General features: G+C 50.4%; 1 protein-coding gene and 1 long non-coding RNA gene across 10 annotated transcripts in view; one reads left to right on the top strand and one right to left on the bottom strand.

Moving 5' to 3' along the window:
* PAX8 (paired box 8) overlaps positions 1 to 26,567 on the top strand; it is a 57,039-nt gene that overhangs the window by 4,613 nt on the left and 25,859 nt on the right. For 7 of the 9 annotated variants that reach the window (XM_082746587.1, XM_082746583.1, XM_082746581.1 and 4 more), the window contains exon 3: positions 15,631 to 15,826. The exons of the other annotated variants lie outside the window; for them this stretch is intronic. In XM_082746587.1, coding sequence (XP_082602713.1) covers positions 15,694 to 15,826 — 133 coding nt within the window. In that variant the 5' untranslated portion in view covers positions 15,631 to 15,693. The remainder of the gene's footprint in view (positions 1 to 15,630; positions 15,827 to 26,567) is intronic. 9 annotated transcript variants of the gene reach the window in all.
* Positions 8,864 to 11,093, bottom strand: LOC309872427. The gene is made up of 2 exons (XR_014315859.1): positions 10,081 to 11,093; positions 8,864 to 9,019 (listed from the first exon to the last, which is right to left on the bottom strand). It is a non-coding gene; the product is annotated as an uncharacterized lncRNA (long non-coding RNA).

The raw sequence follows: 26,567 nt of genomic DNA, 5'->3' as shown, positions 1-26,567 counted from the left end.
TTGAACACAGATCTCTACCATAGCCCTAAGCAACCCCTATACACCACAGGCAACTTCCTCACTTTTCTATGCATGAAAAGAGGCAGGATTTTCAGGAGCCAGCTGGTCTGGCTCTTGGGTGTCTAGATATGAAGGTCTTGATTTGGTGGTGTCCCTTTTAAAAAGGAAGCAAGAAAATACGCATTGTGCTCTGGGGGCTTGTAAAGAGATTTGAGTGTTGTTTATTTTTATTATTAAAGCCCCTGGGATCTTCATTCCTAGCTGTACACCCACAATCTTTCCACCGATGGACTTGCAACTCACTGACAGAAAAATGTTTGCACACAAACCCAAAGTGGAGACACATACTTGCACACACTCATGCACGACTGAAATGAGAGAAGCACGATCAGACAAGATGCGCTCCTGCCAGGTTAATTTCAGCCAGTGCCTTTCTCATTTATGTATAAAATCTTGTCTGCTTTTAATGATGTTTCTCCCAGATTACGTGGAGCTGCAAGAATGAGGAAACATTCTAAATGAAAAAAGAAATTTAAGACGTACAAACAGCAGATAATATCACATACCAATCTCACTATTAGTGAAACTGAAAAAATATATAAATAATGCAAAAAAAAATCAGCAAGGGAGAGTTTAGTAATGGAAAATTCCCCTGCAATTAAATGAAACAGTAATTTAGTAGAGATATGCCTGAATGAATTAGCATTTATTAATTGGTTCTCATAAAAAACAATTTGTGTGTGTGTTTCCGGGGGGGGGGTGGGGGAGGATATTTAAAGTATTTATTTTTCATAGGAAAAGTGCCTCAAATATTCCTATCAAATTATGGAGTGATCATATCGTATTTTGTGAAAAATCCCAGTTTTCTCACGGGGGAATTTCACCTGCCCACAAAGAATGCGGGTTGAGGGAGAGGAGTCCTTTTAAATCAGAATGGAGCGGGTCCCCTCTTCTCTTGGGACATTTCCAAGTACCAAACCAATGGGAAACCCATTGGCAGGGTCTGTTATGCTCAGAAACATCCAAGCCTGGTACTGAGCAGACTCCCAGGTGACCTGTCTCCTCTGGGGCACGACTAACTGAGGCAGAGAAGCCTGCTTTGTGGCTCTGCCCGCCCCCACCTCCCCCCTCAACCCTCCGCAGCCAGCCCGCTCTAGCATCCTCGCCAGCTCAGGCAGGAACTGCAGTTTGTAATCTCAGCGAGGAGCTTGCTAGGGTTGACTGGTGCATGGATGTGTTTACTTTCTCTCGCCACAGTTGGTCTGTCTTCAGTTCTAAGCATTTTAAAGCTGCTCTATTTATCAGTCCAAGAGGGGCCGAGCTCTCAGTTGCGCTCAGAAAGCTTTGAGCTCTGGGGTTCTGAGGACACAAGGAGCCAAAAGATAAAAGAAACAATATTGTTTAAGGAAAAAAAAAGATGGTTTTAAAAGGAGAGGACAGGAGAATGCACCCCTATCCAATTGGCTTTTGTTTCAGTTGAAACTTGGGGACCGGCTGAATCACTGGCCCCCACAAGCCCCCGCTCCCTTCGGAGATAGGACACGGGGATATAAAACATCATATAAAAAGAGGAGAAGGCACCCCCATACTCAGAGTTCTTTGGGGGAGTGATTCTTTTCTGGGTTCAGAATGGAATAGTCCGAGTTCTTTTGGAGAAAGAGCTAGAAGACATTCTGCCTAGGAAGTATGTGCAGGGACCGCACCTGCTTCTTTGCAGGGAGGAAGAGAGAAGAGCCATCCAGGGGTCTCTCGGTTCCTGAAAGCTCTACTATCCCAGGCCAATCCCAGGTCATTCAGTCAGTGATCAGTGACTCCATGACGGAGTCTCTCGGTAGGGTGGGTGGGCAGAGGCATCCACTCTTCCTCATTTACCTGTGGTCAGCGCACTTTTAAGTGGACCTTTGAGGGTCATAACTATTTCCTTAAGTCCAGAGTTAAGGTTGACAGTCCTGTTTGGGTTTTTTGAAAGCCCCTCTAGGTCTCTCCCTCAGCCAGGTGGGGACACGATGAGCAAATGTCTCTTCCATGGACCAGGGACTAGAAAAATCTTCCCAGGAAGTTTTCTATTTTAAACCCACAATTCATGTCATGAGTCTAGGCTTTGCCCTGACTGGGGCTCCTTCCCCAGGAATGGGGCTGGGCAGAAACCAGCATCTCCTTCCTTGAAGCATGTCCAAGGTCAAGGGCAGGGAGGTTCAGGAGGTCCCCCAGGGAGGGGTGGGTTCTGTTTCTGTGTTCATTCCTCAGGATCCCTCCCTAGTCCCGAATGCCAAATAAGATGCCAAGTCTTGCTAAGGCTCGGCACAGCCAGCCCCACGCTACGCTGGCTTTCCCGATGCCACTTTTAGAGTTAAGAAAGAGCTCAGCACACCTTGGCACTTAGTGAGCCCTCAGTAAATGAAAGCTGGCTTAGTATCTCGGCGGGCTCTTCTTGGGATGGTTTTCCTCGGGAGAGGGCACATCAGCTTCTAATTTAATTCTCAGGACTCTAACTAGGCAGCTACTGTTTTTGACATTTTTGCAGAAGAGAAGACAATGGGTGCTAAGAGAGGCTGATGTGACTCCAAACCCCTTTCTTCCACCCGCCCTCTTTCCCAAAGTCCAGCTCATTCAAACTCCCTGTACCACTGCATGGTTCACGCCTGCAGCTCCGCTGGGAATTCGGGCCAGAACCTTCAATGAGAGAGGGTGTGAGAGCCTATAGGGACAGCAGTTGTGACAGCAACAGGCAGGGCCTTCTGTCTGTCAGCTTGTTCTCCTCATCTGGGTCCCTAACACTCCCACTCCTTAGAATAGACCCCTTTTCAGTCCAGTCCTTGGTCTTCCCATCTGCACAATGGGAGAAGTAGCACCCATGACGATTTCCCTCCTGGAGGTCACTGTGAGGAAGAAAGAGGTGATCAGCCACCGGGAAAGGCAGAGTTAGGGGACTTTCTTTTAATGCATGCCCCCAAGGCTGCCATGTTTCCACCTGTATCAAAAAAGGGGGACAACTATTCTCCGGTACCTCGATTTATCATAAGCCAGCAAGGAACTCAGTCCCTTGGCAGCTCCAAACTGCACTTGGCCTACCTATGTGCATCCACTTCAGAAACTAATGAGTTAGTGGGTATGATGGAAGTTTCCGAGTTACTGGGAAGACCCATCCACGACGTCAGGGGCCATCACCTGTGCCCAGTCTCATTTCCCTGAGTTTAGGCTCATTCCTTCTGCTGCTTCCGCAGAGTCCCTCTCACTCAGGGCTTCAAAACCAAATCATCTCCTCCTTCAGAGATGCCTCCGTGGTCCAACTTGTAACATTAGCTGGTAATGTTTGCTCTCTTTGCTGTGAGAGCTGCATTTCTCGGATGAAAACCCTTCTGTAGTTTAAGCGGAGAGACTGTGTGAGAGAGAGAGGAAAAAAAAAACCCTAAATATTTTATATGTTTCTTTTCCTCTCACTTCTTTTAACTCTGGTCTTTCTTCTCCTGTCTTCGGCCACAATGCTCATCAGTTTTTCTTTTGCACTTGTTCTCCTAAGTGGCCTTGGAGTGACCTGAGTAGTTAGTGCTAATTAGTCCCCTGGGACATATTGTCGCTGTCAGACCAGCACAGCAGAGAGGTCGGGGAGCTGGTTGGGTGACGCATCCAAGAAACAGCTTAATCTGCTGTCATTTTGTGAACTGCATGTTTGCACACCCAGGGTCCTCTGTGTGCATTGCATTTTTTATCCCTCAGCCTCTCTAGGAGGACAGCAGAACTATTATTCCTAGAATAAACTCCAGGGCCAGGAGGTGTCAGGAGGCAAGGGATTTTGCAGCCCCTGGGAAGCCAGGGCCATGGGAGCCTCCCCACCCCCACAGGCAGCTTTGCCTTGGAGGCTCTGCCTGTGCTGACCTTGCTGTTTTCTCCCTGTGTGACCTAGGGCAAGTCAGTTGTCTCTCTGGGTTTGAATTTCCTTGTGTGTGTGTGTGTGTGTGTGTGTGCGCGCGCGCGTGCACGCCTAGAATACGAAAATGTTGCAGGACTTCTAGAAAGTGCTGGAGTACAACCAGTATCCCCGCCTGGCACATAGCTCCTACTCAAGAGTTTGGGATTTTTCGGTTTTTGTTTGTTTGTTTGTTTGTCCTGCTCCATCCACTGGGCATAGGGAGGAGAGTCTCCAAAAATTACATTGTCTCAGCATTTCCTGTGAAACTCTGCAGGAGTAACTCACAACCCAGCATCCAAACTGTTCCAGTTAAAATTGAGGCCTACTGCCTAGGAGTGTTGGATTAAGTGAAAGCACACTGGGGAAGGGCTGGCTCGGACTCCCGTGGCCACTGTCAGCTGCTATAGCAGCGCACTCTGCAAAGTGAGTCCTTCTTTCATTCTACCAGAAAACCCAGTCATAGGGGAAACACTAGATCGGGCTATCCATGGGCTTTATGTTGGAACCCAGAGCATTCTAGGGCTTTGGTAAAATGTAGTCTTAGAGGACAGGTGCGTGGAAGTGGGTGTAGAGCTCCACTGGGCGTGTAGTAAGAGAGAACCACACAAAGACACGTCTTGGTACTTGTTCTTAATTGACACAAGACCATATGGTTATGTTTTTAAAAATTCACTAATCTCTCTTTCCCTCTCCCTGCCTCCACCCTGCCCCTTCTTGCATTTTCTTACTTTGCGTAATAATAATCCAGCTTTGTCTTGGCCAAAAACCCTGAGTGACATTTAGTATTAGCTGAGCCCCAAATCACTGACCCCAGCTCTGTTTTGGTCTTCTACCCCAACCCTGAGATCATTCTTTCAAAATGGTCCTTGGGCATCTGGCTCTGACTCAGGAGGTGGGAAGGGGGCTTGAGGAATGAGGAAGGGAAGAAGAGGTACTCTTGGCTCAGAGGTACTGGAGCCAAGATAGGACCCTGAGAGTCAGCGGTTTACTTCAATGTAACAAGCCCTCATGGTGGGCCACCCACCATGTGCAGGGCGTCATGCCAGCGAGGTGGCACTTGCTGACCCGGTGACAGGGGTGAGCAGCACCTTCCCAGGGCCACTGGAGTCTTGTGATTCTCTGTCAAGGGGACAGACCCCTTGACGAGGAGGGGAAATAATCAGACCAAACAATTCAGTGGCGAGTCAAGGACTGAAAACTAACAACCTGGGTAGTGGGAACACCAAAGGTCATTCATTTATCTCCATCAGTCACCCCGGCCCCACCGCGTCGTTGCTGACAGCGTGTAAAGCTCATCTGGCCTTCGTGAGTCTAGTTGATCCTTGGAGCACTTGTTCTAGAAAGACAGCATTGGAGCCCGTGTGGGCTCAGCCGGCTCGTGGGGGTCTACACGAGGGACCCCAGAGTGGGGTGACTGGCCGAGTCATGGCAAGATGTTGTCAATCTGTAGGTACAAATGCCATGGAGATCTGCCCACATCTGCTAAATCAAACCCTAGCCAGACACCTCTGATGCACGTCCTCCCTTCCCCCACCTTCAGGGATGTGCGAACTTCATAGGATTTCCCTTCTAGACCCCCCATCTCCTTGACAGTGTGACAAAGAGTGGGTCCTTCCGGTCCCCACATTCTGTGATGACATGACAGTGCCCCACACCGGGAAGATCCTCATGCCCCCCAAGCTTTCCCTCTCCTGCTGGCCACAGAGCTGTCTGGACAGCTGCCCCTAACTGTAACAGGTGGGCCCAGACCTAAGGGCTCACCCTTCTGCAGGTGAGACCTGCTCTCGAGAATCCTGCTGGCAGTGACACGGTGGCTGTCTTGATGGCTTTCTCACAGCTTCGTCCCTGGCTGGCTGGCTCCTGTTGGCTGGAAGGCATCCATCTCCCCGGGAGATCTGAAGCCAGGAGCGCATCGTGCCGCTGCCCACACTGCTCTCTGCCCCCACCCCCTGGAAGTCACTGTCCGTACCACAGCAAGGACGCAATTGTGCACAGCTTTCTATTGTTTGCAGACAATTTGGTGTGCGTTTGCCAATCCGCTCCATGTAGATAGCTCCTTTGTTGAGGCCAGGTGAGCCTCTCTTTCCCCTGGCTGGAGGACAAAAGGGAGTGACAAAGGGGCTGGTGTCGGGGGTCTTATAAATTCAACCACCTACACCTGCAGAAAAATAGACACTCGGCTCTCGCCTAGGTGTGGCTGTGAGGACTAGATGACCTCGGGCTTAGGAAGAGCTTAGTCGGGTGCTTCCCCCACCCAGCGACCCCCCCACCGGCCCAGCTCAGATACAACCTTCCCCTAAAGTCTTCCCTCCTCTCCAGCTCCCCAGGGCCCCCTAGCATTTTCTTTTTATGGCATGTTTTGCAGTCCACTGTGTGAAGGAATATTTCTATCTGTGGTTCTTGCCCTTCTAGATCTGGGCTACCTGAACACCTTTGAGGCTATGGGCCTCACCCAGAAGCTCCCTAGGGTTATGTGACACCAAATATCTACCTGGACCAGAGTTGGGTCCAGACCTCACAAGCCTTGTGGCACAGCAGAGGCTCCATGCTTACGACCAGGGCCGGGTCAGGGACACCGGGCTGCCTTCAGAATGTGCTGGGGTAGAGTGAGGGCAGACTCAAGTCCAGAGAGTGCTGGCTGCGGCCTGTTCTAAGTGAACACTGACCCGGGGAACAGAGGAGGGAGGCCTCCCACACCTGCTGACAGGGACTGCTGAAGCCTAGGGAGAGGCACCAACACACACAGACACACATATACACAACACGCACACTCCCATACACACAAACGTACAGAACCATACACATACGCACTCACTGGCACACCCAGCCAGAGTTGGGACTAGGGCGAGGCACTGGGAGGGCAAGATTTAAGGACGTGCTCACTCTCAGGCTCATGCAAGGGGAAGGCTGGCCCTGAGAGTGAGGGCCTCCTTAAATTCTGTACCCTGGGTGCAGGGTGTCCTGCCCCAGTCCCCTGGACATGATACACGTGCTCACATAGCCAGTTACACCCACACTCATATACACGTGGGTGAAAAATGCTCATACACATACATACAATGCTTACTCTGTCTCACTAGGAAGTGTAAACACTAGGAAGAGGCCTTTACAGTGCGGAACACTGTCCTAGGTCTGAGGGTGATTTAAAAAAAAAAAAAAAAAAAGGCCAAAAAATCCCCTGCTCTCAGAGACCCCCAGAGATCCAGCCAGGAAAACCCAGGTGCCATTGCGAAGTCCCAATCTAGTCCACATTGCTGAGAAGAACCAGTAACAGACACGGTAGACTAAGAGAGGCCCAAGGTATCCGGGGGATCTGCTCTGTGTTGTGGGTCAACTCGGATCAATGTAAGCATGAGGTCCCTGGCTTGTGACCTCCCCTTTCTTGCAGCCTATGGTTTGAGGTATGAGCAGAGGACCTCCGCTGTCTAGCCATGCCCTCCTCCCCGGGAATCCCATTTAAGTTCTAGGACAGAGGAATCATGAGGGCCCTACAGAGACCTGGGTTTCAAATGAGACCAAAAGACGGCCATTCACTTGGGCCACTCAGGAGACCAGTGTCAGAATCACTAGCAATACTCTGCCTCTGGGGTTCATATTGGCTCTTCCCAGACGAGGACACTGTTACCAAGCAGGCAGCAACAGCAGTGGGAACTGCTTATTCTAGAATCTGGCCTCTTGGTGCCCTGAGGACCGCAGCACTGAAGGCAGGTAGCTGAGGGTTGTCACTGGTGGGCTCCTTCCTCCACACAGACCATGAGAATATCCTGTCCGATCTTTCATCCTTGCTCAGAATTCCCCGGCAGCTCTCCCCGTGAGCCCTTCTGCCCTCAGCCTGCGGTTATGTGAGTACACAGGCCCCTGATTACAGAAACGTTCAGGGACCACAGGAGTGTGCCTCACAATCTCATGGAGGCACAAGGGTTCTACAGCGCTTGCATGGACCGATTATTACCAACAATGCGGTGGCATCGTGAATGCTTTGTACATTGGATCCACAAATATTTGTATCACCTTCATAAATCAGTGATTCTCAAACCATGTGTCCCTGCAGAACAGGCAGAAGTGCTCACTGATAATAATGAAACTGAGCAACAGTGGCAAGAGAAAGTGCATTTGTGGACAAACCACCTTCAAGTTCAAGGTGTAATTTTTTTTTTCTATTTAAGGGCCACTACCTCATATATTCCTTGGGATCTCGGATCGACTGGGCAGCACGTTATACTTTTTGCTATGTGGAGCTTGCTGTTCAGACGCCTTCTTGGTGGAATCGTGTGTGGCCTTCCTGAGGAGTGTCACAATAGTGTTGATGTGAGGCTAGGGCTGCCTGATGTCTGCCTGGCCGGCATAGCACCCCCATTCTGTGAAATGATGAGCTGCGCAGGCCTGCATCAGAAGGTACCATGGAGAATTTGCATTTACCACCATCCAGGAAGGAGCCCCGTCCCCAAGTCCCCACCACTCTCACCTTTCCCTTCTCAAAAAGCCCCCTGCTTTCCAGGCAAGTGGTACCTAGCATGCATGGGTCAGTCATGTAAGAGAATCAGTGATCATGGCCAAGTAAGGACACTCACCCACACAACTTGTGCAGGTTGCTCCCCTGTCTTGCTCTGGAGCAGACTTAGGGCCAAGACACCTCTCCTGGAGCTTTCCTCCAAAGATCCTGCACCCCCCCACACACTCTCTGTCCCAGCCCCCCCCCCCCCTTATTCAGCTCAGGCTGTTAAAACACAATGCCAAGGGTGCCTGGGGGCTCCATTCATTAAGCCTCTGACTCTTGACTTTGGCGCTGGTCATGATCTCAGGGTTGTGGGATCCAGCCCTGCAGTGGGCTCTGTACTCAGTGCAGAGTCTGCTTGTCCTCCTACCCTTTCCCCACCCCACACGGGCTCGCACTCTCTCTCTCTCAAATAAAATATTAAAAAAAAAAAAAAAAAACACAGTGGCACTCGCCAGGTGGCTTAAACCACAGACATTTATTCCTCACTGTCCTGGAGGCAGAGTCTGAGATCAGAGTACCAGCATGGTCAAGTCTGGTAAGGGTGCCCTTCCTGGCGTGAAGGCGGGGCCTTCACGTTGTGTCCTCACATGGCCTTTCCTTGATGCAGGCGCCTGAGGAGAGAGAACGGGTGTCTCTTCTTATAAGAATAAGCATTATTATAAGCTCAAATGATAAGCACTGTCCCATCATGAGGGCTCACCCTCATGACCTCATCTAACCCTAATTACCTCCCAAAGCCCCCCCCCATACCAAGACACCAGCATCTAGCCCATGACACCAGCCACAGAAATATCATTTCTTTTTCTCCTCAGGTGCACAGACCACTGGGTCCGCTAACCTAGTGGTGCTTCTGTTCCCAACCCTCTACAGCCCTGAGACAGACCTGTCTCCTCTCTTTCTGACCTGTTTCTCTCTTAAGTGGGTACCCTGCTGGGTCCCTGTGCCCAGATTTCCTGAGGTTTTACTCCAGCTCCTCAAGAAGCATCTGGGGTCTCTCTGCTCTCCTCCTGATTCTCCACATGCCTGACTACACCCCACCGTCATCCATGCTTAGTTACTCCAGGGTCCTAGGACACACTCTCACTCTCTCACCCAATCACACCTCCCCGGGGCCACACAAGCCTTGAGCTCTAACTCCAAATTGTTTCAAAGGACATTTGTACTCTAACATTCAGTTTAATAAGTAAACATCTACAGAACCCCTCAGCATGGCAGGTGTGGAGCTAGACTCGGACTGCAGAACTCAGGAGACACGCTGACATTCTAGAGAGAATGGAAACAAGTTGGACTTTTAGCCACAAGCGAAGAGAGAATGGAAAGGTTCCTTTCAGACAGACCTAAAATGCAGAGCTAGTGGGAGAGGGAGGGAGGCAGGGCTATGATGGGAGGGGCAGGGGTGGGACCCTACCCTGAGGGAGGGGGCAGGATTCTAGCAGGGTCTGGAGGAGGGACCAGTGGGAGCAGAAATGTGGGGTTCTAGGACTGTGTCAGCTCCAGGGACCAGAGCCGGCTCCAGGCAAAGGGTGCAGCAATGGAACATCAGGTTGGGACTCCCACAAATGACAGGGGTCTTTGACCAGAGAGGCCAGGCGAAGGCATCAATACCAACCCTGCCATCAGGAAGGCTGGGTCAAGTGCACTCAATGTACGCGTTTGGGAGTGTTTCACTCACTGTGCATGAGAACTTCCATCCTCCCCTGGTTTGACTTCGCACTTCTCTTGTTGATCTTCATCTTCCCTTTAGCTCTCTAGCTAGAGCCACATACCTATTTTATCCTCTTTGAGCTTTGTGGTATTTTTATTAAGGGGAACAGCTTGGCAGTAGTCCGGGATGGCTAGATGACTCACGTTATTCAAATGTTCTGATTTCTCTCCTTTCCCAGCCCTATTCCAGAGAATCTTAGCCTGGTGATTTTCCAAAATCATCTCAGAGTCCCGTTTGCACTTCCTTTTAGTCCAATCATTAACAGGCGTTTGTGGGCAAACCGCTGGTGTACAGTTCGAGAACATTCTACCCCACCTCCCTGACGCTGTTTCCCACCACTTCCATATGCAAACCCGTGTTCCAGCCAACTGGTCTCTGTTTCCAAAACACAGTGTGTACAGTCCCACCTCTGCACCTTTGCCCGTGCAATGGCAGTGGCCGGGACCGTCATCCCTACTCCCACTCTTTTGACAGAGTTCTGCCTATGTTCCACTTCCCTCAGCTTTTGCGACCATCCCCGTCTGATTCCCCATCTGATTCCTGCTGAGCTAGGCAAGAGTGAGAACTCTTCGTTCTCTCTACCTCCCCAGCACTGGAACACAGAATCCTATACCAGATGAGGGCTCCACAAAGGCCCGTGATGGGATTTTTGACATAAATCTCCAATAGCATGTTTTATTGTTTTGCTAGTTGACCTAAATTGTCCATTTGAGCTTTTCGAGTGAGGTCTTCCCCCCGTGGAGCCCACTTGGTCCTTTCACACGATATTGCTGTAATCACTGTCTGATTTTCTTTATAATAAGGGGGTGCTATGGGACTGAGGAGACCAGGAATTGTTGCTTTTCTGGGAAACCTGATGTGGCCACTGAGGAAGCCTGAGACCTCTGGGTCTCAGGGACCCCTCCTCAGTCCTAAAGCACCTTGCTGGCCTAAGCCCAGATGTGGGGTGTTGAAGTTTGGGTAGTAGAGACCACTGGAATTAGCAAACACTGGTAGGCTGGGCAAGACTGACCCAACAGTGTCCTTCCTCATGGATGCTGGGCATCGGCTGGGCAGGGTGGGTGGCCAGATTCAGGGCTATCTGGGAGGACCAGTGCTTCCAAGAGCTGAATTCCCCAAACTCATCTGGCACATTGTAGATATAGGCTAGATGCTTAATAAATATTTGCTAAATGAAATCACCACTTTGAAATTTGCTTTATACAAGTGTTTCTCAAGTGTAGGCTTTATTCCAGCTTCAGAAGCTTCCAGGGCTCTGCGAACAGATGTAAGGCCCTGGAGCCTGTCCCCATCACAAGAGCCCAGTAATTCTGCTGTGGATTAGCATTTGAGAACTCCAGATCTAGGGTCTGCCAGTCAAGGCCCCATCAGGGATCTCTCACACATGGAGACTCGCATGCCACATTTGCTGGGGAGACAGACCTTCTTTCTGTATGGAACCCCTGCCTCTCAGAGATTTCCCCTCTGGCTGTGGGAGAGAGTGGATCTGACTCTCATGCAGTCTCAGGTCTTCTCTTAACTGGCTGTGCACAAGTTAGTTAACCTTCCTAGTCAGTGTCTTCATCTAGAAAATGGGCTCGACATGCCAGCCCCACCTCTCATAGAATTATGAAAACCCGTCCCTGGTGCAATCAAGGTCCCATTGATATTTGTTGAATTTATTTAAATGTAAGAATCACCTACTTGCCAGCACTTTAAAAGGGCTCTACAAGTGTTAAGTGAGTCCATAACCAACCTTTGGGCAAAATCTAGAAAGTTCTTGAAAGGAGGAGAAGCCCGGAACTCCTGGTTAACTTGGGGGGAACCCCGCCTGGCCAGGCAAGAGTGATTGGCACCTACACGAGGCTTTGCTATACTGCTGTGTGTGTTGACATCCTTGCATTAAAGAAAAATTTGCCACGTGATAGAAGGATCAGGAATGGAGACCAAGATGGGAATGACAGCGATGTCAAGAGAGCAGGTGCACATAGAGAGGGTCAGATGTTAGAAAGCACTCTCTGCTTGACTGAGCCTGCCTTAGACTGGAAAGTACTTGGAGGGACAGCTGAATATCCCAGAAGAGTAGCCCCCAGGGGCCTCCCAAGTCTTCTGGATCCAGTTCAGAGCTAGAACCCTATGGATCTGTGCATTAAATTGCTGGCGCTGCCCTACCAAAGCACCACAAACTGGGCAGGGATACAGGAGGCTGAAATAACAGAAAGTTACTGTCTCACAGCTCTGGAGGCTGGAAGTCTGAGATCAAGGTGTTGGCAGGATTGGTTCTTTCTGAGGGCTCTGAGGGGAAATCTGTTTCCCATGCCCCTCCTCCAACTTCTGGTGGTTTACTGGCCATCTTTGATGTTCCTTGGCTTATAGCAACATAACTCCAACCTTTGCATCACATTCTCCCTACGTCACCCCTCGGTGTCCACATTTCCCATTTCTGAAGGACGCAGTCACATTGGATTAGGGCCCACCCTAATGACCGCATCTTGATCATTTACAAAGACCCTATTTCCAAATAAGGTCACATTCTGAGGTCCCGTGGGTTGGGACTCAACGTCCGAGTTTTGAGGGGACACGATTTGATGCATAACAATCTGAATGTTGTGGGTGGTTAGTCTGGGTCAGTCCCCCACCCAGCTCTGAATGGACCTTTAGCTGCTTTAGGTCCAAATGGCACCAAGTGTAGAAACCTCTATTGGGACTGACAGAAGAGGAGGAGAAGCCAATCTGGGTTCTGTAGAGCCTTTCTTGTTTGCCCACCCAGTGTTCCCACAGAGGAAAGGAATCTGCTTCCCAAACCCGGAACCCACAGAACAGAGCCTCCTGTCTGGGTTCATGATGTAAGTAAATAAGAATGATAAGCAAACAAGCTAGTAAGAGGAGCAGAAATCTCTTTAGGGTGTGCCTTGGTTCAGAACACATTCTGCCCAATCCCTACAATTTTCTTCCTCCAGTGTCCACTAAGATGGCGCTAGCCATCAGGTCCCAAAGGGTCGCCTGGAATGTGGAATGAACAAGGATTAGGTCAGAAAATGTGAGAAAATTATGTGAGAAAATGTGAACCTTGGTGAGGTCATGAAGTGCATTGGTGACACTAGACAGGTCGCCTCCCCCTTCCTGGCCAAGGACAGTCTAGAAGGGCCCACCACTCTGTCGCTGATCAGGATACAGCACATGGCCCCCTCCATATTCACTTAGCCACAGTGTCTCACTCTGCCATCATGCAGGTCACATGGTGGCCCAGAGGGCTACTTTCCTTCATTCCTACAAGTGGCCTCAGGGCCACCCCCTGGTAGGTCTCCTGTGTGGAAAAGTTGTCCAAGGTCCCCCACAGAGCTCTCTCTGCACCCAAGGGCCTGAGGGCAGTCCTGGCGTTGCAGTGATTGGACTGGGAGGACAGTAAAGATCATCGGTGCTTTCAGACCAGATGAGGATGCTGAGGCACAAACAGGCAAGGTCAGAGAGTGGGTGGAACCTGGGTCTCAGCAACCCCGTTCCTACCCCTGAAACCATAACCTGCAGGCTGAGTCTATCCCCATCTATGCCTTGCTGGTATCTTATGCAGCAGCAAGTGCGGCTTCTAGGGTGTGTAATCCACTCAGCTACGGTGCCGTGCCGGGTTCTGGGGAACCAGCCATCGTCAGGTGTGGAAACCACAGACATGCCATTTTGTCACAGATTTGGCTCGGTGCGTCAGGCTCAAAAAAGCAGTTCCTCTTCATTTGTTCCTACCTGTTTCGCACCTCAGGAAGGCCAGACCTCCTTTCTTCCCCCTCCCACCCCAGCCCCGAGGGTTCTGCCCCCCACCCCACACACACATACACACAGACACAAAATCTTTCTAAGTTCAGGCCAAAGCTCACCTTCAAGTTCAGGCCAAAGCTCATCCTTTCCAGCCACCTCCGTGCTGAGCTAGTCAATCACCTCTTATCTCAGTTAAGATCCAGAAGCACAGAATCCCAGTTAGAGAGAATCTCAGAGCAGAGGTCATTGAGTTCAGCCTTCTAGGTGAGGCAAGATTCCCCTCGTCTCTTTGTCACATGATTTCATGTCTCTTCAGGATGCCCTAGTGCCTGTGGCCTCTCAGGGAGGGCAGACTGCTGCTTCCTTCCCTCTCCCCCTCCCTGTTCTCCCTTCCCCTCCAGGGGCCCTTCCAGCTACCTCCCCACTCTCTCCCCTCCCCATCGCTGGGTGACTTTTAAATCAACATCCACAAAACTCACATTTATAGCATTATAACTTTCAGCTATAGAACCTGGCAGAATGTTCCATAACATACGACATCAGGACGCAAATTCTGATGACTCACCCTCATTCCCCAACACACACACACACACACACACACACACACACACACCACCCCCCACCACCATAAGCATTCCACAGGCTCATCGAAAGAACTGAAGGAGACAGTGCATGTGAATGGATTTTTAAAATTTTAAGGTTCTATAATGTGTCAGGGATTATTAACTTGTGAGTTTCTCAAGGGCAAGAACTGTGTCTTCTGCTCAGAAGCCATCTCCCCACACACACCCAGCCTGGAATATTATTAGACATAGAGGGGGTACTCATGGAATTGAAATCTAACGAACTGAAAATTGCTTTAATATAGACCCATATTTTAAAAAACAGCATTAATATCCGCAAGGCCTCTGACCCCAGGGAGGGTGCTGGAAGGTGTAGCACAGTGATTTGTGGGGCTTCTGGGATTCTAAGTATGTGTCCAGGGGCTGCTGGCCTTGCCGCCACCTCGCACACCTCTCTCCTCTGAGAGATAGAGGCTCAAGCCTTTTCTGCTGCATCATCCCCCTCACGTCCTCCATGGCGTGTGGTGTCGGGAGTCTAGAGGTCTCTGAGCTCAGTGGGAAGGAGCCGAGAAGAATGGCCTCTGGGAACCCTCCAACCAGCCCTGGAAACATCCACCAAAGCCTCTGACCAGAAGTTTATTTTTAATCAATTAATTAATGCTTTCAATAAATATCTATTGACCATCTACTGAGTGGATATAAACTCTGGGCAATCACAGAGGAACTGTTAAAAAATACAGATTCAGGGACACCTTGCCAAGAAATTCTGGTCGAACTGACTGGATGTAGAAAGTTCCAAAGGCCCCAGGCGATCCCAGCATGCAGTCAGGGCAGGAGCACGGCTGTCCCCCTGCAAGGCAAGCTTATGTGGCCAGGTAGGAAGCTACCCCTGCCTTCCAGCAGCTAGGCAGCTAGGGGGCAGGCAAAGCATGGACCCTGAGAAAGGCCTTAATAATGAGCCTCAGGTGGAGGGCTAGGGACGGAGCAATCGGAGAGGGGATAGTAAATGTCTCTGAGAGCTGGCCCAGGGGGGCTTCTATTTGGGGGAACACGAAGGCCAGAGTGTGAGGTGCAGATTAGCCACTCCAAGGCTGCGCCCCTTCAGGGAGAAGAGGCAGTGTGTCTCGAGTTGGAGAATGAAGGAAGGAAGGGAAACGGTGCCCAAGCTTAACCACAGGGAGAGGGTGGCCCATCCAACTGTTTGGATTACCGATACCGTTTATAGACCTGAGGAAGCTTGTAGAGGCCTCCAGAAATCTCTGAGACAGCCCCAGAGGGGAACCTAGCCATGGAACCCTTGCGCTTGCTGGCCCTCCAGGACTCAGAAGAGCCCATGTTCTCCCCCTCGCCTCCAGCTCACCAGCCCCTGGTCTCTCCGGGTGTCCAGACTGGCTTCAGGACAAGGCCGCACCTCACATCCGGTAGGACTTTTCCCAGGAAGCTTGGAGGTTTTTTTGCCATTTACAGCAGCTCCGTCCCTGGAAATCCACGCACTGGGGCCCTTCCTGGGAGGGAGGTGACAGGGTTAATCTAAGGGCTGGGGGAGGCGGAGAAAGGCCTTGAAACATACAGGGAAGCCAACCAGATTAATAGAGGAAGAGAGAGGGGGGTAGACCATTAGGAAGACAAAGAGAAAATCATGCTGGAGCAATAGAAAGGGAAATCTAATATCAACTAGGGAAAAATAAATGGAGATTAGGGCAAACAAATTAGCTTTAATGGGTTCAATGCTAATACAAGAATAACAGCCGAGCTGCGAATGCCTTTGAGGGGAAGATGGGATGAAGAACCTGAGCAGTCATGCAGGCAATAAAGATGGTGTGGAGAGGGGGGGCGGCCAAAGGCGCGGGGGAGGCAGAGAGGAGAGAATGCTGGGGGTGAAAGGTAGGCGAGAGGTGGGCCAGATGGGCGGGCTCTGCCATCTTGGACAGGACCCAGGGGCTGGGGCAGGGAAGGGGCGGGCTGGGAGGACTGAGAACAGGGAGACGCAGGAGCCCCGAGTGAAGGCTGGAAATAGAGACGCAGGAGGCGATTGGAAAGGGCAGGGACAAGGGACGGGAGGGCAGAGGAATGAAACCCGGATTGGAGACAGACTGGGCACAAAGCAGGGTTGGGAGCGACAGAGGGGAACAGAATGCAGGAGAATGAACCAGTATGCAGGGGAAGAAGGTATAAGAGAACCGAATTCAGTGAGTCCTCTGAAGAAAACCATCGAAAAGACAAGATTAGGCCTCAAGAAAAGGAAAACCTGGGGGGGACCCCAAAGTGGGTTTGGTAGGTGACAGAAAGGCACAGTTGCTCCAAGAGAAGGGGCCGACTATCCTGCTGCCAGGAGCCGTGCCTGGTGAGGACATGGGCCCAAGCAGTATCTTGAAGGCCCGAAGCCCACCTCTCACTTCTGCCCCTTTGTAATGGTGTGGCCTTGGGCAAGTTACATATGGCCTCTGCTCCTCAGCTCCTCATCTGTAAAACGGGGACAACAGGGTACCTACCTCAGCGGGCTGTCAGGAGGGCTAACGAAAGGATGCTTTCAGAGTGTTCTGCCTGGCTCAGGAGCCAGTACCTCCTGCCATGCTGGCTTTCCATGGTATCCCTAAGCATTGACTCATGGGGGAAGGAGGCTGAATCCTGAAAATAGCCTTTGCTCCTTGCCTCCTTCCCCTCTTTCCTCTTCTTTTAAAGTCCAACATTGGCAAATGACCCGCCAAATGTGGGTCTTTCCCAGCTAGAGACTAATCCAGAGGAAATCTCTTTATCCACCCTTGGTCGCCCTCTGCCTCTCCCAGCCCTCTCTCCCTGTTGAGGAGCAAAGAGGAAGGCAGAGCTTCCAAGGGAGCTGGACTTCTTATCCTATTGTTCCAGGGGCCTCCAGAGACCCTCAGATTTGCCAGAACTCCAAGTAAGAGAGGCTGGGAGCTGAGCCTGACCTCATGGCCTCAACCTGGAGAACCCTCAGGCTGCATTAAAGTGCAGGGAGGCCCCACAAGAGGAACAGAGCCCAACAGACCAGAAGGGAAAACCAAGAAGAACAAGGCCAGGAATCAACGAAGAACCACTTAGATAGGGACTCCAGGGCATTCTAGAACCTTACAAGAGCAAGACAATGAACAGGCAGGAATAGGCCTCTTCCTTTTGCTCCCTGCTGGGACCAGTGGCTTCTTCCTGCAATGTCCACCTCAGGATACTTCAGGGTACCTCAGGGTACCCTGCTCAGGATACCTCAAGGTACCTCAGGGGTACCTCAGGGCTCCTTTGTGCTCTTACAGCCCTCCAGCACCCAGAGAAACAAGTTTCTACACCAAAGCCTCCTGCTAAAGTGCCTAGGAACAGGCTTCTTGTTTCTGACTGGACTCCGACAGACATGCTACTTAATGTCAGAGGAGATCTGAGGAAACAGGACTCCAGGACTGGCTTGGTTGTGCCCTCGGGCCTTGAACACAGAGCACAATGCTGAGCTTCTTGGCAACGAGACCTGGGAAACCAGTTTCATTTTGACCAGCTGGATCCTGTTAGACATAAAAGGGCAGCCCTGCCCCACAGCCCCAAGTCAGAAACTTCTCCTCAAGGGAGCCCCTAACCCTGGGATGTCCAAGTCCCTGGAAGGGCAGTTTTTGACACTACACCGTGGTCATCCCTAATGCAAGCTGTCCCTTGTGGCTCTTTCCCTTGATGCACACTGAAGTCTCCCCCAAAGAGCCATAAACCCCGGGGAGGGAGGTCAACTTGTGTAGGTCACCCCTCGTCTTTCTCCATAAGGCCCTCTCAGGCCAGGGTTAGAAGGAAAAGGCTTCTCACCTCAGAATCTGCAGACCCACCTTGGTGACAGTTGCCTCACGTGGGTGACATGGCACAGTAGCTCTGTTCCCACAGAGAGCTCCCGTAGAACCAAACAGGCTGTAAGTTCATGACAAGCACTCACACATCTCGTGCTGATGACAAAGCCTGGGTGTAAAGGAAGGCCTCTGCCTTCATCCCGTGGCTCCTGGAGGAGGGCAAACTTCTCTTTTCCCGGACCCTTTTTTTAAAAAGCTCATGTCTAAGAGAATGTGACTTTGGAAGACACAATTCTGCATAGGGCAAAGAATGTGTGGGCTTCGCTAGGCTTGTTTTAGGCCTGTTTACTTTCTCTCCTCCCCCTGTCTCTCTGTCCCTCCCTTCCCCCCCCCTCCCTTCCTTCTTTCCTTCCTTCCGTTCTTCTAGTAATTACCCAACACTTATTGGATACCTACTATGCACCAAGCATTATACTAGATATCCAGGCTTTTAAGAGATTTAAAAAAAAAAAAAAAAAAAAAGCCCCATCATCCCTCAAGGGGCCCATAGTCGAAGGCCATGGGACATAGCCAGTATATAAACAGACATGTTCTCTAATACATGTAGTGGCAGACACCGTGCCCTGGCATGTTTCAAAGAAAGGACCAGAAACAGCAGGCAGGAAGGGCAGGGAAGACTTCCTGTAGGAGGTAGCTTCCTGAAGTGACTCAAGGTACAAAGTACAGATTTACCCAGAGCTGGTGAAGAAAGGTCACTGCGGGCATGGAGGGCAGCAGAAACAAGGCTACAGGCAAGAATTCAGATGCTGTGAAAGACCAACAAACAATTCTGATGTGTTCGGTCATTGGAAATAAGGCTTGGACAGGTAGGGATGCAGGCTGGAGAGGTAAGCCTGGCTCAGCTCATGAGGACCCTCTCCTCCAGGTTTAGTACAGACACGTTCTCTAATACGTGTAGTGGCAGACACTACCACCAGGTAGTGACCTTACCAGGTAGGAGATGAGGCTGTGCCCCAGCAGTCTCCTTCAGTAGGGACACGGCTGGACTTGGGTTTTAGATGTGTGGCTCTGCAGGAAAAAGTCACTTGTGCACGCTGAATGCGGGCACGGGTGAGTCCACGTGACTCGTTAATTCCTACACACCTTTGTCCCAGATTATACATCACTTAGGAACTAATTCTATCTCTCACCCTCCACCCATTATGCTTTAGTACTGTACCCTTCTGTGTCCTTAGCACCATCCAAGCAGGACTCACACATTATTTGTGTGTTCACTTTGTAAATATCTACCCATTTCTAGACTGGAGGCTCCCTGAGGTCAGGCGTCCGTTCTCTGTGATCAGTTCCAGTAAAGTGCTTGGCATGTGGTGGGTATTCAGCACATGTACACCGAATAGATCCATAAATACACAGATGCGTGAATGCAGGGATGGCTAGGAAGGTACCGGTTAGGTAAACATTTAGGGGGCAAAAATGCCATAGTTTGGTGAGTCCTCCATCTGGGGAGAATGGAAGAAGCTAAAGGTGCTCAGTTAATTCATGGGGCATATATTAATTGAATACCTAATCCAATTTAATAACAAACAAAACAGACATGGTCCTGTCCCCTTCATGGAGCTTTCAACCTGGTGAGCTACTCGGGTGTATAATCATGCCAATGAGTGTGAAATTTAAATTTGAATGAATACCAGGCAGGAAAGGAAAGGTAAGTTGGTGGAGAACATCTAAACACAGGCCCTAACCTTCTCCGTAGGAGATAGCAAAGCCACCTGGCCCAAGTGGCTTTGCACTAAACTGTAAGGGACAAGTCCGAGTTAATGAGATAAGAGGGGAAGACAATGAAATAAGTCAATCAGAGAAAGAAAATTATCATACAATCATGCTCATATGTGGAATTGAGAAAGAAGGCAGAAGATCATGGTGAGAAGAAAGGAAAAATGGAACGGACAAAACCGGAGTGGGAGACAAACCATAAGAGACCCTTAATCTCAGGAAACAAACTGAGGGTTGCAGGAGTAGAGAGGCTGGGGAGGAATGGGGTGGCTGAGGGATAGCCACTGGGGAGGGTATGTGCTACAGTGAGTGCTGTGAATTGTGTGAGACTGATGAATCACAGACCTGTACCCCTGAAACAAATAATACATTATATGTTAATTTAAAAAAAATTCTGTGTAATGGGGGAAAAAATAAAGAGGGGAAGACAACAGTTCAGGCAGAGGGAACAGCACGTGCAAAAGCCCCAAGGGAGAAGGACGCGTTGCTGGCTCTGGGGTCACGCAGAAGGCCCACGAGGGTGCAGGGCGGAGTGGTGAAGGGGGCACGAGGTGATGCCAAAGGGTAGGTCCTCTGCTTGTGCGGCAGCTCCTTGGCTCCCAACCAAGATGACACTAGTAAGAAGCTTCTTTGTGACCCAACAGGAGATTTCCAATAGGAAACTGAACGTAGGAGAAGGGGGAACGCTCTGGAGGTCCCGGGGAAGCCCGCAGGACCATCAGGGCATCAGTAGTAGGTAAAATGGCAGGAGTGGGAGTGATCACCAAGGATGACCGTCTACAGTGGGCAGAGCCCTGGGGTTTGAAAGAAGCCTGAAAAATACACACATATAGAGGGGCCTGGGTGGCTCAGTGGGTTAAAGCCTCTGCCTTCAGCTCAGGTCGTGGTCCCGGGTTGCTGGGATCAAGCCCCGAGTCAGGCTCTCTGCTCCACAGGGAGCCTGCTTCCTCCTCCTCTCTCTCTCTCTCTCTCTCTCTCTTTGCCTGCCTCTCTGCCTACTTGTGATCTCTGTCTGTCAAATAAATAAATAAATAAATATCTTTTTTTAAAAATACGCCTATAATAGAACAAAGGGAAAGGAGAATCCCAGTAGGGAGAAACAATAGCAGGTCTGAAGGTCTGAGGAGCCAGGAGACAGCACATCACAGAACCACCCTCAAGGAGGAGAACTTAGTACCAGCACCACCCCCTTCCATCCAGTACTGAGTGTCTGAGTACCCACTAACCCTGAGGCCCACTGCAGGGTAAGCAGCAGAGCAACCAGGAGGGAAAGGAAAGAAATAGGAACAGCAAGTAGGACTACTTCTTGAGAGATCTGTTCAAAAACAATACTAAGAAAAAAGTTTATGGTCAGGAGGAGAATATTGGGGGGAGGGGGTGGGGGTGAGGAAGCAGCATAGATGAATTTCCTTGTAGGTCCAGGGGAAAGACGGTGTAGAAAGGGAGACGTAAACAACATAAAAGGAATAGGATCATGTATGGAGTAGCGTTCCAGAACAGGTAGAAGGGTGAGGGGTTAACGCGAAATGAAGTATAACCCACAGCTTTAGCCAGCCCCTGACTCTGCCACTCCAGTTAGTTAGCCTGGGGGGTGGGGGTGGGGTGGGGGGCAAAGTGCAAGGCACAGATGCCAAGGCCATGCAGCAGGCTGAAGCCTGATGCGGAAACCTGCTTCTCCGCGCCCGCGTCTTTTGTGTTAGAGCTAGACGCACGGATGCGGGATGCCTGCACCATCCACGGTGCGCACTTGCAATGGCAGATGGACCGAGAGGTTGGAAGGAGGTTTTCCGTGGTCCTGGAACATCTTCTCTAAGAACGGAAAGAGGCACAGGCCCTGGCCTTTATTCCAGAAAGGCGCCGGGCCAACGAGAGCCGCTGCAAAGTTGCCGTGGGATACCACGGGCCTGGAAGCGAGGGAGCTGGGGAACAGCCTGCTCTGCATCAGCAAGGCCATTCCCTTGTGGAAGGCGAGCAGGCACCTAGGGGTCTAAAGGACATCCCAAAGCAGCCACCGCCTGCCCCCTTGACTCCCTTTGGAACTAAAGCAAAAACCCCCAGGTAGTTAAGGGGAAATTTTCCAAAAACAACCCATTGAATCAGTGTCACTCTGGAACTGGGCAGAGGCGTGAGGAACGGGACAGAAAGAAAGGGGACGGTTGTAGAGTCCGCCATTTAGGGATCCCACGGCAGGGAGTCTGCGCAGTAACCATCACAATGGCCGCCCACCCGCCCCTCACATGGGAAAAGCATTTTTCTGTTGCATGTGCACACGGAAGCATTAGACTTTTGTGGCACGTGCTGGGTGGGCAAAGATAGGGCCTCTGCACTTGAGGAGAAGAAACAAAGAGACTGATCACTGTAATCGATACCATGATGACGACTTGTAAGGAGGACTATGGGGGGCCCAGGAAAGTTCTGTGTGGGCCTTAAGGATGTGGGATTGGTGCCTGTAATAGGAGTTTTGCATGATGAGCCTCTCTCTTTTCCTTCCACCGTTCCTGCTCCTCAGAGCTCTATAAGCAGTAAAGAAATGACCAAAGAAAGCCCTAATGCTTCCCTAAATGGTCATTTCTCCAAAGTATACCTTGCTGGACATCAGGCTTTGCAGGCATCCAGACCCCTCACTATAGAACAGTCCTCTCTGGTCCCGGGAAGGTTGGCAACCCTTAGTCTGAGGGCCTTCACACTTAGAACCTGCTGGTGTCCAGCTGGACAGGCTTATCTTCCTCTTCCTTACCCACCCCTCCCCACCCACGATGCTCCAGACCACGCAAAGAGCCCTTGCTTAGGAAGATTCAAACCTCTTCCTGGTTCACACCTTCCCCCCAGCCCAACCAGGGGCCCCCACTCATTCCTGGCTTCCGGCCTCAAAGCCCACCCTGTCCACAGCGTCATGGAAAGGTGGTCAGCACAGTGGGTGGCCCAGCCCTTCCCAGGGCAGGAAGGAAGTCTGCACCCACCTCTGGGCAGTTGGTGGTGACTCACCCAGAAGAGCCCACTCCCCCGCACCGGACACAGGAAGGACAAAAGTCCTTCCATTACAAAGACTCAGCTCAAAACCTCAAACCATAGTGGCCATCTCCATCTTCCGCCAGCAGGCTCTTTCCAGACTCCGCCTGTCCTACACCACAGTAAAGGTCTTCCAATGTCTTGAGAGCATCAAGACCTCAGGGATTTATTAAATCCCCTGCAGGGATTTATTTTCCTGTGGAAACTTCTTTACCTGGTTATCTCCTAGTCATCCCTCCCAACAACCTCCAACTGACCACTTATGGCCTCCCCTAGTACCTGAACTTAACCTCTTCCAGAAACTTCTCCCTTAGCACAGTGATTCCCAATATATGTGATTGCGTCTCCCAAAGATTTGAAGTTTCTTGAGGGCCAATTTCTTGACCTTTTCAAGATAGTTTCCACCTTCATGGTAGGCACCTCGTACATGAAGAAGTGAAAACTATGATATACTAACAGTATGAATTATTATTCTTTGAAGCTGGTGGGGACAAGGTGGTAGCTGTACAAGTATTTAGTTCTTCTCTTGATTTTCTTTACAAGCCATCGCCCAGCCTAAACCAGTGGTTTGCAGTGGTTTGCCCCAGACAAGCAGTATCTGGGAACTTCTTAGAAACAAATACTTGGTTCCATCCCAGAACTGCTAATTCAGACACTCAGGGCATTGGGTTCATCAACCTGTGATTTAACGAGCCCCCCAAGTGATTCTGATGCATGCTCAAATTTGAGAACCACTGTTCCAGCCCTAAGGCCGAGCTTGGGGTCATAACATTCAACCATGTAAATATTCAAAATTAGAAAAATTTTGCACAAAATCAAGATTTTCAGCAAACCAAACACTCCTACATCCTCGTTTCCCCGTCTTCTAATAACTGTTGTTATAGGTCAACAGCAGACACAGCACAATACCCAGACACAGCACAATACCCAGACACAGCACGAAGTCCCATTGAATGGATGAGAACAGTAAAGCTGGGAAAAAAGAAAGCTACTTTCTCAAATGATAAAATTAAAACAGGCAGAGTCTGTGTAGGAATCTGGCCCAGTGCTCTTTGTACAGCAACACAAGGTCATTCCAAAGTCAGTAAAATAAGAGAAAGCACTTGAGAATTTATAATTTAAGGACCAGAAGTATGAGAACAACTTCCTCTTCACTCTGATGTTAGATGATCTAATAAATAAGCTTTCAAGGAGGGCTCCTGAGGATCTAAGGATCCTGATAAGTCCTTCAGGAAGATTTAGGACAATAGTCCACATAGCTCCTTCAATAGAAAAACAGACGGGGTTTTTTGTTTGGTTTGGTTTTTTGGGGTTTTTTTTTGTGTGTGTGTGGTTTTTTTTTTTTTTTTTTTTTTAAGGCACAATACCCAATTTAGGTATTGGGTATTGTGCCTTAAAAATGGCACTTGGTTTTTTAAACCTGTTACCTTTCTACTGGTGAAGAACTCCACGTGTAGGAAACCTTGCTTCCAGACAGAGCAGTCCTAGGACAAACACCTGAGCCTTGTGGATGAGGTAGAAGCCTAAGTTCTGGAAAATGGGGACAAAGCTGGACTGTCTCAAAGTCTTGTGTGCGTTTGGGTGGCTGTCTGGCGCCCCCTTGTGTTCAGTGTCTGCACCCAACGAGCCAAAAGACCACCGGGATGGAGTGTGGGTCAAAGCACTAAGCCATTGTCCAAGGACGGCCTGTGGCCATCAGAAGTCAGTGAAAGGGGTTCAAAAGTGGGCCATCTGGGATGTCCTCCCAGCCCTGGTGGAGAGCACTCTTTGGGACAAGCTGCCTAGTATGGGTACAGTGGAAAATTGTGTCCAAGCTCACCCAATTCCCTCTACCGGGGAAATGGATCGCTGTGTCCCTCCTGCTGGGTATTTGGCCAGCAGGCCTGTTCCTCCTGACTTAGCGCCCAGGCCAGAGACTTATAGCCTCTTTCTTTTTTCATTTAAGAGAAATTGACTGTTCTGCTGAAGCCAGCTTGGGCCCCCGAGGAGACATTGCAAGGCAGTTCTGAATGTGCTAAGTCAGTGGGTGGTAATGGGTACTGTGTGCCCAGTGGAGGCACTTCCCACCCTTTCCCATAAATAGTCCTTAACGGGCTCACACAGAAGGCTTGGGGTGGGCTCTTCCTCTTTGCCTGCCTGCTCTCCCTGACTCCTACCCCTGGAGCTCTACCATCCCAGCCAGATCACCAAGTCATCCCCTGGCGTGAAATGATATCCTTTATGCCCAAATCATGGCACCTTCAGCACAGACTGCAGGACCAATGCCAAGCTGCCAGGGTTGGTTCTGGCCATAGGACAACCCAAGAACTGAGGGGAGCCTTAATCCTTGGGTAGAGCCTGGGCGCTCCTCATATACGCTAAATTACGTTAAGTCATGGAAAGCAGGTCACTCACACTCTCCAACCCCCAGTCTTCATCAGCAAAAGGGCGATCTCAGCCCCAGAATGAGCCCAGTGTGGGTCTTGGCATTTTCAAGAGTTGAGAAGTTTGGTAAATCTAACAGACAAGCACCTTCTTGACTCTAAGCCTTTGCACATGCTGTTCGCACTGCCTGGAACAGTTTTCTCCCTCTCTCCTTCCCTTGACGAATACCTCTTTACCTTCAGTTATAGTGTAGACTTCTCCAGGAACCCTTCTCGAGTCCCCTAAGCCCGGGCTTGGTCCCCTCCAGTAGTTCCCATAACTCCCTGCCTGGTCCTGGGCTCAGCAGTGGTCACGTGGTCTGGTGATTGGCTGTTTGTTGGTCTGGGCTCTCACTTTAGTAAACGCCATGAAAAAAGAGCAGAGATCGCATCTGCCTTACTCACCTAGGCACCTGCAGGGCCTGGTACAGTGCCCAGAACACGGTAGGCGCTCAATACATATGTGCTTGACTAGGTAGATGGGCTCAGAATGACACAAAGGCTGGGGCCGAGGGCAAGTTAGCAAGACAGCTAAGGAAACACGCACACACATCCACATTCTGCATCATGGCCTGCAGCCCGGCATGTCATGACCCTGGAGTCCCCACGTGCTGTGGAGATCTCTGTCCAGCCTTGCAGCTCTCTGGCCCATTAGAGGGAGAAGAAGCCATAGGATCACTAGGTCCGGGAGCCCACAGATGAGGCCTGGGCCGCTCTGCCCCAGCTCAACCAGAGAATCTCTGCTTTTATTCATTCCTGTTTCTTGATGCACTTGTGCTGATAAAATCTGGCTCTGTGTTAAAAAGAAAAAAGACAAAGACAAACGTAAAGACCACCGATTTAGTCTATGCCCTCATTTTACAGATAAAGAAAGGGGAGCCAGAGAGGAGAGGAGACGTTCTCCAGCATCACACAGCTCAGCATCAGAGTAGGAAGACCCCGCATCTCTAATCTTTAGATACTTGTCAGAAAGAGGGAAGAAGGGGGGGGGGTGTTATTCAGAGTGAAGGGCTGAGGGTCTGAGAGGAGACTGAGTAGGCCCAATAGGTCCCCAGATGGCGTGTGTCCCTCCTGCATCATACACCACCCTTCCCATTTTTAGCCTCCCCCTGCAACGGGAGAGAGGAGATGTCAGCAGGAGCACTGGAGGGCCTGATGGTGGGAGTTTGCACGTGCGCACAGCACCCACACGCAAGGGCTAATTC

The sequence above is a fragment of the Mustela nivalis genome, assembly GCF_964662115.1.
Source record: "Mustela nivalis genome assembly, chromosome: 8".
Classification (NCBI taxonomy): Eukaryota; Metazoa; Chordata; class Mammalia; order Carnivora; family Mustelidae; genus Mustela; species Mustela nivalis.
Note: the sequence above shows the minus strand (reverse complement) of the source record. Positions and strands in the feature narration are given on the sequence as shown.